The 13585-nt window shown below is 37.5% G+C and overlaps 2 protein-coding genes across 6 annotated transcripts in view; one reads left to right on the top strand and one right to left on the bottom strand.

Moving 5' to 3' along the window:
• Positions 1-13585, bottom strand: part of nemy (no extended memory) — a 560333-nt gene that overhangs the window by 81690 nt on the left and 465058 nt on the right. The window lies entirely within an intron of this gene.
• On the top strand, positions 1004-1819 carry LOC138708772 (uncharacterized; the record flags this gene model as incomplete). Its single annotated transcript, XM_069838939.1, has 1 exon — positions 1004-1819. A coding segment is annotated over one exon (816 nt), but the record flags the coding sequence as incomplete, so codon positions are not given.

Genomic DNA, 13585 nt, shown 5'->3' on the forward strand with positions numbered 1-13585 from the left:
CGAGCGGTGACCATTGAGATCTTGTACTACGTAATAGAGAAGCGATTGTTCCATAAATTTGCAATATTTGAAGTCTCATACTTACTTACTTACTTACTTACTGGCTTTTAAGGAACCCGGAGGTTCATTGCCGCCTTCACATAAGCCCGCCACTGGTCCCTATCCTGAGCAAAATTAATCCATTCTCTATCATCATATCCCACCTCCCTCAAATCCATTTTAATATTATCTTCCCATCTACGTCTCGGCCTCCCTAAAGGTCTTTTTCCCTCCGGCCTCCCAACTAAAACTCTAAATGCATTTCTGGATTCGCCCATACGTGCTTATTTTAATTATACAATACATTTATAATACACTGTCCCTAATACAGGACTATAAGCAAAGTTAGTCGGTCATTTTTCGCAGTTGAAAAAAATTTTCCCCTACTCTAAATCCCCTACTTAATCTCCTCCTATTACTAATTCCATCCTCCTACTTCAAATTCCCCTGGACCTTATAATGTCAATTCTCCCATTTCCAGTTCTTCACTTTCTACTCATTTCCTTCCACCTCCTGCTCCTAATTCCCCTCCACTCCGTTCTCTTAATTCTCCTAAACCATCTTACTCCTAATCCTCCTCTAACTCCCCACTCCTAATTTTCCTCCATCTCCTACTCCTAATTCTCCTCTACCTCCTACTCCTCCACTTCCTACTCCTCCACTTCCTACTCCTAATTCTCTTCCACCTACTCCTAATTCACCTCTACCTCCTACTCCCCCACTTCCTACTCCTAATTCTCTTCCACCTACTCGTAATTCTCCTCTACCTCCTACTCCTAATTCTCTTCCACCTACTCGTAATTCTCCTCTACCTCCTACTCCTCCACCTCCTACTCCTAATTCTCTTCCACCTACTCGTAATTCTCCTCTACGTCCTACTCCCCCACTTCCTACTCCTAATTCTCTTTCACCTACTCGTAATTCTCCTCTACCTCCTATTCCTCCACCTCCTCGTAATTCTCCTCTACCTCCTACTCCTAATTCTCTTCCACCTCCTACTCCTAATTCTCTTCCACCTACTCGTAATTCTCCTCTACCTCCTACTCCTAATTCTCTTCCACCTACTCGTAATTCTCCTCTACCTCCTACTCCTCCACTTCCTACTCCTAATTCTCTTCCACCTACTCCTAATTCTCCTCTACCTCCTACTCCTCCACTTCCCACTCCTAATTCTCTTCCACCTACTCCTAATTCTCCTCTACCTCCTACTCCTCCACTTCCTACTCCTAATTCTCCTCCACCTCCTACTCCTAGTTCTCCTCCACTTCCTACTTCTCCACCTCCTACTACTAATTCTCCTCCACCTCTCGCTCCTAATTCCTCTCCACCTCCTACTCCTAATTCTCCACCACCTCTTGCTCCTAATTCCCCTCCACCTCCTACTCCTAATTCTCCCCCACCTCCTACTAATTCTCCTCCACCTCCTACTCCTAATTCTTCTCCACCTCCTTCTAATTCTCCTCCACCTGTTGCTCCCAATTCTCCTCCACCTCCTACTCCTAATTCTTCTCCACCTCTTGTTCCTAATTCCCGTCCACCTCCTACTCCTTATTCCCCTCTACCTCCTACTCCTAATTCCGCTCCACATCCTACTCCTTATTCCCCTCTATCTCCTACTCCTAATTCCCCTCCACCTTCTACTCCAAATACTCCACCTACTCCTAATTCCCCTCTACCTCCTACTCCTAATTCTCCTCCACTTCTCCTAATTCTTCTTCACCTCTTGCTCATAATTCCCCTCCACCTCCTACTCCTAATTCTCCTCCTCTTCTTCTCCTAATTCTCCTTGACCTCTTGCTCCTAATTCCCCTCCACCTCCTACTCCTAATTCCCCTTCACTTCCTACTTCTAATTCTCCTCCACCTCTTGCTCCTAATTCTCCTCCACCTCTTGCTCCTAATTCTCCTTCACCTCTTGCTCCTAATTCTCCTCCACCTCCTACTCCTAATTCTCCTCCACCTCCTACTCCTAATTCCCCTCCACCTTCTACTCCTAATGCTCCACCTCCTTCTTCTAATTTCCCTCCACCTTCTACTCCTAATACTCCACCTCCTACTCATACTTCTAATTCTCCTCCTGTTACTAACAATACCACTTCTACCTTAACGATGAAATCTGGAAATAGTTCAGAAACGCTAGGATATTAAATCTCAACTCCTGTTTGAAAACCCTAATATAGAGATTCTTTTGATGTACCGGTATCACGAATCTGGGTAGTACTTGCGATCGCGTTAAACGATTTATAGAGTAGAAGCTTTCAGCTCGTAAGTAGGCCTAAAATCAATATCCCACAACTTCACAGACTAGTTTGGTGTTAAGATTTATTCAGACAGGGCTCTATTTAAAGAACATGGTCCATGTACAGTACGCACGTCGCAGAGGTCAGTCGCGCTTCTCGGAACCGAGGAGCAATGTAGTTTGTAGGTCGTAAATTTAGCACTTGCAAATGTTTCACATGGCTTAGTCTATACGTGGCAAGAATAGCTTAAGAAACTTGAGCGGGACTTTAAATGCCTTTTTCATCGACGTGCAACTCTTCAAAGAGAGGTCAATTGCTCGTCTGCCAGTAGAATTCTCTCAACGAGATCTCAACAACTTCTGACTCATTCCATAACTTGTAACTAGTGTTAAGAAGTGGAGACAGTCTTGAACACCGAGGAAGATGCAGAAGGTTGTTGCAACGCTTTAAACGTGGGGTTTAGTACGACAGGTGTGTACACACTGACAGAGAGCTTTGAGGAAATAAGTTAGTTGGAGTAGACTACGGTAGTAGACAAGAAAATAAAAAGTTGAATTACATATAAAATAAATTAAATAAAATAATTTTAGTAGAAAGCAACGACCAAAAAAGGTTAGGAAATTAAGAGGAGAAGGAATATTGATTATTAACTTTATGTTGATCTTTATAAAGGCTTATAAAACCTTGCAACTCGTATGTTACAAATTGTTGAATAGTTTTAATATACAACAGAGTTGAACGAATATATAATCTTTCATTTTAATAAATAACGATGTACAAGAATCTTTACCATTTTTGTTTAACATTATTTTTAATGCTTTCTTTTGAGAGAGTAAATGCTAAAAACCAATTTAAATTAATTGGGATCACCCTAAAAGTTTCTGCAAACTGATAACTCCCTACTCCACTTTCCCCGGCTGAGACAGTAATATCCTGGGGCGGTACGAGCAGACAGGAAGGTCAGTGACGGATTGTATCAGGTGGCATCATAGCTTTTACGAACTTTCGGCTATCGCTGGTCGCCTAAAATCCATCACTGATGCACAGAGCCTACTCTGCGTTTGTTTATGAGGCAGTGTAAGCGAAAAGGACATGGGCGGGGGTTTCTCCGTCCCTTTCACTTCTCCTCTTATGCACAGGACTGGTGTATAGCAATAAACTACGTTGTCATTGTCTTTTGTTTGGTAATAAATTAAATTCAGTTTCCAAGACAACTGTTGTTTACAAATAAAAACAAAATTTCCTTGTTTAGCTGCTACATATTTTTGAAGTTAACAGTCTATGAAATTAATGGATTTAAGTGATCCGAACAAATCTAATACTTTAAAATTCCTTTCCAGAACGATCAAATTTCTGTTCATTTTAAAGAACGAAAGTAAAATTCTTTCAATCATTTATCATCATAATACAATGTTCTCTTAAATTGAATGAGCATATTTGGAATTAAATCAATGGCTTTCCCAAAACACGCTATGAAATACTATATATAAAACAATTTTTAACTCGAAAAGAAAGCAAAAACGAGCGAAATTGTATTACAATTTTTTCTTTGAAGTATCTCAAAGAATAACACCCTGAAATTAATGACATTATTTACGGTTCATTTTTATATATCACTGTACTATCTCTGAAATGGCCACTAATCTTCACTAATTAATATTGTTTAATTATAATGATTAACAATTTCAAATGTATTAGAAGTTACTGCAAACGTACATTCATTAAAAATATCCTATTGAATTAATTGTAATCCATTTAGATGGTTGTAATATTTTGAATATAAACCGAATTCCACACGTGCGTTCTACACCTGAGGCACTGAAATTATGTGAGAGAGAGAGAGAGGGGTCTCATCATCAAAAAGCTTAAGAAATACTAGTCTAGAACAAACAGAGTGGAAATGAAAATCCTGCATATTGCAAGGGGCGACAGGGTACACTTAAATTAATAGAAATAGTGTATTACGATACATTGGGAAATGCTTTCCAAAAAAAAAAAACAAAAAAAAAAAAAAAAAACGAGGAAAAGTTTGAAGAACGAACAGAGCGAGTTTTCAATTTCCGAGATTTTGTAATGCACTTCACAAACGTATATTGTAGGCTACAATATTTTATGCATGATCACATTTTTAAAATTGCAAATACAATATATTTTGCATTAAAAATGTAGAGCAATATTATTCCAAAGCCTTCGAAAAACTGCACTGTATTTGTAACTAAGTAACAGTAAGTTAATCGTCTATTTCAATATAGTTTTATCACAGTCTAGTATATACAGTCACGAAGCTCAAGATGTAGTAAATATGCATCCATAGATAGTTGCTAACCACTAGGATCGCTAATATCGCCTCATTACAGACAATGCGAAATAGTACCGGCACAGTCTATTGTTCCTAGCACACTCACAACTCAAGCTTCGTGACTGTATATACTAGACTGTGGTTTTATGTTATGAAGAATGGTTTCCCTAGCAACAAGTTTCTGTGTGGGAATTCTAATTTTCAACAGCAGTAGCTGTAAATTACAACAAAAAACACGATTGTGCAAAAACCTGTATTAGTCTACCCTTTGTGATTAAATGCACGGTTAATTAGATAATTGAGTTGGAAGTTTCAGCAGTCTGGCAACATCGCCGCTAGCACGCTGCACTTTCTTCTCGTTTTACAGAAGTAAGAGCTTAACGAACTTAGGTCTGCCTCCTAGGTGAACCTTTCCCTCTCTGACTACAACGTTGCAATCTGTTCGCATCGTTTAGTGGCTTGAAACTAGTGGTTTTTAAATGAAACTTAGACGAAAACCGTCCATGCTATTGAAACACGCCAGAGGGATAAATTATTCTTTATTAGATTTTCTATCGATAGGGATAAAAATTACAATCCTATTCGCAGTAGTTACCGAATAAGAGGGTGTTAAATATTTGGGGGGGGGACTTTTTTTCTGAGAAAACTACGAACTCTCCACCAATATATTAGCTTACACTTTTTTATTAAATATAACATGAACTATTCGCTCTGAAAATCTGCAGGATTATTTCACTCACTTCCACCCTGTATAAACACCGCAAGAGTGCATTAATACGTGTAAATATTATTTTAATTCAAGAAGGAAACAAAATCTGGACGAAATTTGAACACATGCATAGTTGAGACTGAAGTTACAGCATAGTTGTATTTAAAATTACAATTAAATTCAGCTGATTGTAACTATATAACTGTGTTGGATGAACAACGTAAATTATTTTAAAACATGTTAATTAGACTACACAGGTTTGGAACAAACGGTGCCTGACACGTACACAAACTTGTGCACGAGTAATGAAGGCAATGAACCCTACGCTACGCAGAGTGGGGGGGAAGGGAATCTGGAAAATGGATTTTATGTTATTCGCTAGGCTTTTATATAAAAAAGTATAATGAAAAGTATTACAATGGCAGAATGCTGCATGGGTATGAGTCGATTTTGTTGCTGTCTCTCCCCTTTCTGTCAGATTCCAAGCGAAAATCTAATCAATGAGGATGAAAACACGTGTAGAGGTGCAACTGCAGCGAGCTGGCGGCTGCCGTATGTCCTGCCGACTCATTTAAAACAAATGCTTCCGGTGTGGCCTGTAAGTGCCCCTCTATTTACCCCCTGCGTAAAATTTCGTTACAGACAATGCAATTATGTAGGGGTTGATTACTCTGCACGTGAATTTGTGCGCCCCTTGTGCGCACTCCGCCATATTGAACAGTGCGAAAAAAACTGCCGCATTATGAACTTGTTTGCATTTATTTTAATGGGTTATTTAACGGTGCTGTTTCAAATGCACTGTTTCAGCGTCAATGGAATTATTGATAGCGAGAAGATGTTTGGCGAGATAAAGCTGAAACGTGAACAAAGTAATTACCTGACATTCACCTCATAGCCTGGGATAACTTCGAAAAATACCCAACCAGGTAGACTGAGGATTAGCACAACAGATCGTGAAAGGTTGCAGTGTTTAGTCGTAGTGTCCCCCCCTTCCGAAACTTCATTCCATTGAAGTCCCAAAAAGCTGTATCTTTGAATTTTTTAAGTTATCTACCGGTTCTACAAGAGCACTAACATATCGGCAGCCATTTTTTTTAAGATTTACGAGATTTTTTATTGCAAGCAAAAATTAAATACAAATATTTTACAATATTATTGTAATACTCGTATATGAACATTCTTCAAAATTAGAAATTGATTATCAATCTCATAGTAAAATAGCCTACATATTACAATTTATTGTATAAATACAATGTAACTGGATCACACCCGAAAAAGCAAGATGCTTGAGGTCGGGTGTGACCAAGAATGAAAACTGGGTAAAAGAAAAAAATAAATGAAATAATAGGCTAATAATAATAATAATAATAATAATAATAATAATAATAATAATAATAATAGCCTATAATTAGTACATTATGCAACGAGCCTATAATGATAGTAATTAAGAAGCGAGGATGTTAATGAAACGAGCGCAAGCGAGTTTCATAATTTTCATACGAGCGTCTTCATTACCGTTATAGGCAAGTTTCATACGACTTTTTATGCTCGACCATATTTCTAACTTGAAATTATTCATAAGTATTCATGTTATTCTTATGTGACTGGGGAGCGAACTGACCTTATGCAATCTCGTAAATTGTGAGATGTGCGCAGACGCGAAAGTATTGATTTTTTCCGGGCAACGAATGTCGACGACCTTGATATAATCTAGAGAGTAAGATAAACGCTAAACTTGATATAACCTTGAAATTGAATTCGACATTGAAAAACGAGATGACAAACTGAATTTATTTGAATATTATTTACAATTAACGCTAATTATTATAGTAACAGAACATAACCTTCTGCGACGGTATTGGATTTCCAGCCTGCGTGACGTTTTGCTAGTTGCCTTTCGATTACATATCCGAGAATAATCGAAAACCTGAACTTTAATGAATAGGTGTACTTTAATGACATGCATTAAAGGACTGCTACCAGGTGTATAATTGCTACATTTCGGCATGGTCGAGCATAAAATAGTAATCACAACTGTGATTAAACTGTTAAATGTAATTACACATAACGTTTAAAAAGAATAAGAATAAAAACAAAAACAAACAAACAAACCAACGGTACCAAAGCCTACAGTATACATAAACATACTAAGTTAAGAATACAATATTGTTAAGGTGACAGAAAAAAAAACCATAAGAATTTACATGATTATAGTTTTAAAAACAGTTGAAGCACTTGATTCCTCTTTAGGATTCCTAATTATAAAATCATTATATAATCTTGGACCGTAATTAGAACTGTGCCTTAGACCTGCTTCAGTCTTACATTTTGGTTCAATGAGGGGGAGCGAAATATTGTTTCTTCTTGTGTTGTGGCCATTGCTTGTTAAATGTGGAAATCTCTTAGAGCAAAAACGGTACAAGTGAATTCTCTGTGCCCATTCCTACCTAGAACACTTGATTACAGGTAGCTTATGTTACTTATGATACATTCTCTACATAAATCATACTGTATAATATTTCTTTTGTGACAAACTCAATAAGCAATTTTTTTCTAAAGAAACTCGATTTAAGTCTTACTGATACACTTTTTTATATGTTGTGTTCTAACTACGGCAGAGTATATTGATGCCATGCCCGTGCTGATATAAAAACACTGAGCTTTGTTTTTGACAGGTAAGAGATTTGTTGTATGTTCAGTACATGTCTAGCTGTCATCTATCCTCTACTGGCTGATACATTTTCGTTAAATCCGTTACATACACGCGTACGTGAGGCCTATGGGAATATTTTAAATACATAAATTCTCCAGAGTAGACTCCGATAGTGTCACTCGATGCCCGTATCTTTTTAGTAGGTTATTTTACGACGCTTTATCAACAGCTTTGGTTATTTAGCGTCTGAATGAGATGAAGGTGATAATGCCGGTGAAACGAGTCCGGGGTCCAACACCGTAAGCTACCCAGCATTTGCTCGCACTGGGTTGAGGGAAAACCCCGGATAAAACCTCAACCAGGTAACTTGTCCCGACCGGGAATCGAACCCGGGCCACCTGGTTTCGAGGCTAGACGTGCTAACCGTTACTCCACATCGGTGCCCGTATCCATGTCTCGGTAAGGGTATATTGATATTATGAGCTGTAACTAGAAACTGTCAATACATTTCTAAGTTCAATTAATACTAATTGTAATTTTATTCTTCATATTATAGTTGGAATCCCCCGGTAGAGGGGCAGAGAAGGCCTGACGGCCTTATCTCTACGAGGTTAAATAAATAAATACTAAAGAGTGCTCGAGTCTTCTATTTCTTCCTTTCAAATCCAGGGAAAAGCGCGTTATGAAAAGAAACGCATGATAAAAAAGTCCATTGCCAGAAAAGTTATACATTTTTTTACATTAATATCAACAGAAATACTAAAATAAGCACTACTCTTTTTGCAAAACAAGTTCTTTTAGCTAAAAGTGAACATGAACCCCAAAGAACAACAGACATACTAAATGTAATTAAAAAATATCGATATTTCTACAGATAAATCCAAAATTATGAATTTCAAGGCAAAGGAAACGATGAAAAGCAAAATATACCTTGACAATACTTCAGCATATTCATTCATTCATTCATTTATTCATTCATTCATAGTGTTCTGCCCAGAAAAACCGGAAACTAAACACTCTAGAACAGCCGCGGCGAAAATGCGACTCACGAGCACATTGTGGCTCGCAGTGCTTTTCTCTCGCTCCCTACCTACAACCCCCAGCCTCTCAATCACTGGAGTCAAACTCCGTTCTATTTGTATTTGTCTCGGACCTGCGAGTGGCGTATCGTCGCAATATCTCTCTCGAAACCATGTACCTCTATAAAAGACGAAAGTTTCAAGTAGGATGGGAGGATGCATTCTTTTGCTTACAATATGATGAAAATATTAAATGTATGATTTGTTCACAAATATTACTAGGAAAACGGTTGTATAACATAAAACGGCATTATAAGTTACTACATGTTACTGATGAAACATTAAAAGGTTAAGTGTTATTATTATTATTATTATTATTATTATTATCATTATCATTATCATCTCTGTACGTCGATTCTTTTACAGCAGTTGTACGAATAATGCGGTTAGATTTTCAATTTAAACTCACAGATTTACAATGTTACGTTAAATGAAAGCTAGATTGTAAGGACTTGACAGATAGCCTATTGAACTTTTCAAATCTTTGGAAAAAAATAAATATTTGAAGCTTCATTCTCTCGCTTGCTCTGTTGAAGCCATGTTCGCTGTAACTTACGTTAGTGAAAAATTATTTTCAACAATGAAAATAGTAAAAATCAAATTTAGATCACGATTGACAGACAAATACCTTCGTGATCAACTACGATTGGCAGTAAGTGACATAATTCCTGATTTTGAAACTTTGTCGCAGAGACATTCTGAAGACAGTTAATTTTAGGTTGTGATAATGTGTCCTATGTTTTCTTGTTCATTTCTTTCTTCGTTACACGTCCTAAACATTAACTTCCCCTTCGGTTGTCCGCCTCCTTCCATAGGTGCTATGCACGTTGCAGCTTACACAGTGGCTCGGCGCACCATGGCCTTTTCGCCACGGCTGCTCTAGAACAATACGAAATAATATAGACACACAAAAACACATTCAAATGACATTCTCAACACACAACTCAATTTCAGAACACACACAGACTCTGAGTCCACATTACACTACACAAACACACCCCCACAGGAAACAAAAGCCGTCAAGACCAGTTCCGAAGATGGTCCATAACAGGCTGAAACTAGTTAACCAGAAACTGTAATATTTAACACGTGACAGATATACAATACATATTCCGAAAGTAAATTGTATTGTATGTTGTACAGTCATAGTTTGTAAACACTATAGCATTAAATTGAGTTTCAGTTCAAATACCCCCATTTTTTTTTTTTCATTTTTTGTCTTCTTCTTCTTCTCTCTCTCTCATATTCGGATTAGTGGGGTTCTGACTACCGGGATTCTACTGTATTATTATCCTATAATGAAAGACTGACTCTATGCTCTCCGGGAGACAAAATAAATGATGGCCACACAAATTATTGACGTAGAATATGCATAAAAACGAATAAGTTATAATAGCCAAGTGCGTTTATGTGGTTACGTTGAACTCCAAGACTTTGGGTATTACTAACTCAGTACAAAACCAGTATTTTCAGTCAAGTGGAAGGGTTATCTGAACAGTGTTTGTAGTAATCACTATCTACGTGGAACACTTGATAGCGAACCACAAAGAGACCTCTTTGTCGGTAAACATTTGACAAGTGTGTAAACAGATTAGTACTATATTAAAATGCCGTTACTCTGGTCAGTTGCAGCAACGACAAAGTAAACATTATTCTCTCATAATAAACATGAACATAGTGATTGAACTGTACAAATGAAGGCGACGACCAAACAATAATGTCAGCAAACAACTGGAGCAATGACGTGCACGAAATCGTAACATCCACCACCGGTAACTTAAAATTTTTGCCTTATTCTTTACACAACATTAAATAAAGGGACATCATTTATTTTTACTTCAATTTTTATTGTACCGGTACCTGAGTTTTTGAATGTACTTCACTCCCACCCCTTCTACTAAGGAAGTTCCAACTCCACACAGAACCAAGACCGCAGATATTAAGCAGTACTGAGTTACTGAGTATAGTACGTTCCAGAAATATGTTCGCGTTTTCCAGTGACGAAAGAGCTTTCGATATTGAATCATATTTTCGCACAGGTACTGTCCGTTTGCCTACGTCGCATCCCGATTTCCCCCACCTGCTTCTGCTCGCCCCTCTGTAATAGCTGGGCTGTCTTAGCTCTTTTCTGAAAACATTAATTTCTCTTAGGAATTGGAAGTTTACGTAATATTATACAGCTGTTTAATTTAACATAAATAAAAGGGCCTCGTTAAGTAATTAACTGTCACGTGATTTCCTCCCTTTCTATAATCCTGCGGCATAACCACTTGGACGGACAGTAGATAGCATGTCTGAGTAATTTTATATTTTCGGGTCGGGCAGAAGTGAAGATTGAATTTACAGTACGTAGAGTAGGTACAGAATTATTTCAACATGAGTTACTAGTACGAAGGACGAAACTGGCAATTGGAATTAGATGCAATAGTCTATAGTGCGATAATATGCACAAAAGAACTGAAGCCTGTATCGAAATGAACGGCCACCATTTTCAAAATTGTGTTTAAATATTCATATTATGATTATTTTTCAATTTAACTTCTTTCTCTATATTGTACGCTAATGTGCTGTAGATAGTATAATATACACTGCATAATGAATACGTTCGCATGGATAACTCACTTCGTGAGTAAAAACACTTATTCTTAATACAGTACTGTACTTTGATTAAAGAAAAACCTAATGAAAATTATCAAACTCAAAATCGCGATATTTCCTAGTTTACGTAAATGGATGAAGTACTTTTCTTCCTTCCTATACCTAGTAGAGTGATTTGTGTTTTACGCCAGTATCATCGAACTCCAGTCTTGGAGTGGGGAGCAAGCGGTGTTTCCGGTTCTCTAAAGGTATAGACAGGTTAATATTAAAAATGTTAGTAAAAATAAAATGATGTCCCTGTATATTTTCTTAATGCTTTCTGCTGTTATAAAATAAATTGTGTAGGTCTAAATATGCAATGTAACGAATTTAATATTAATATTAAATTTAAGTTTAAATGATTATTTCATCAATGTACGAATTATGAATATTGAACAAGCAGTCGCGGACAGCCGATGAGGGCTGGTCCTCCAGCTTGTGGGTTGGGCGAAGGGCTAACAACCCATCACCGTAAAAAACAGCTTGTTACGAATCCTTCAAATAAGCCTCGGAATGGGACTGATTCTCTGCCACGACCACAGCTAATAGGCCTAGAGTGTTAGTTGGGAAGCCGGAGGGAAAAAGACCTTTAGGGAGGCCGAGACGTAGATGGGAAGATAATATTAAAATGGATTTGAGGGAGGTGGGAGTAAGTAAGTATTATATTATATTAAGTTCAAACCTGTCTTCGGACAGTTGACTGAAAACACATATAGTACTGCATTATATGTGCATATTCCTGAATAAATTAACTTGTTGATACTAAATGTGAACAATATCCGTCCAACAGTTCTGAAGATATCGCTGACCACATGATAGAACCCACTTTCCCGGTATAAGAAATGTAGGAAACATATAGTACGTAATGTGCCTATTTCTGCGAAAATATTGAAATCGATTTTTTGCAGCATTACAATAATTTCTCACGTTCACAAAACAAAAATGAAAACCGAAAAGGGGAAAACAAGAAAGACAATGAAAAATTGACAGCGAATGTGCTTTCTATTTAGTTGTCTTGCTTTCGTTTTCACGGATTTAGAGAAAAAATAAAAAGTTTCAAGTTTACTACAATAACTAACTACAATTCGTCAGTCCAAAGACAAGATCTGAAAATAATTTGCTCAGTTATTCATCTATTCAACTTCAAAATGTTTTATTCACAGTTGTTTATGCTGTAGAGTTCAAGCAACTTCGCGTTAGCTACTTGTGTTCTATTTATAGCTACATTCCTATTTACAAACACAAGTTTCACTTGCATGTAGGAAACTAACACTGTAACATTTTACGGTGCTTACCTACAATTAGCTTTAATGCTGATGTCACGTATATTTACCACTTAATACAGTGATGATGCAGATTTTTCAGTCAAGTCTGGAATGTAGGACAAAGTGTCGCTATTGTTTCTTTCGTTTTTGTCACCAAGCCAATAACTTTCTCACAAAAGCATGATTCTGGAGTTCCGTTTTGTAGGTACGACATGCCAGCAGAATGGACAAAAGAAAACACTTTAGAGAACGCAAGACATTATTTCAATAGCAAATTCTTTCAGCATGATTTACATGTTCAGATACAGAGAAAATCCAGTTCATTTCTGTACACAGAACACGTTTTAAATACGGCAAAAAATGTTTCTCGCCTCGTCCACTATAAAAGGTTAGGAGTCAGCTGCAACTCTTCCGCTGCGTGCGCAATGCATTGTGGGAGTGCCCAGCCTTCGTGTTTCTGGCGGCCTAGTATTACATGTTACATGGCTAGAAAGTGCATCACGTTGAGATTCGTGATCCTGCGTATTGTTGCTTTTGAGCCTGTTACTATGCAAGGAAAACAACCTGATCACGGCCATGCTGTCTGTCTGTATGTCTGACCAACCGACCGGGAGTAAATGACTTTAGAGCCCGGAGCAAAGTGGGAAGACCACCGACTACTATAG

This window comes from Periplaneta americana, chromosome 1 (assembly GCF_040183065.1).
Source record: "Periplaneta americana isolate PAMFEO1 chromosome 1, P.americana_PAMFEO1_priV1, whole genome shotgun sequence".
NCBI lineage: Eukaryota > Metazoa > Arthropoda > Insecta > Blattodea > Blattidae > Periplaneta > Periplaneta americana.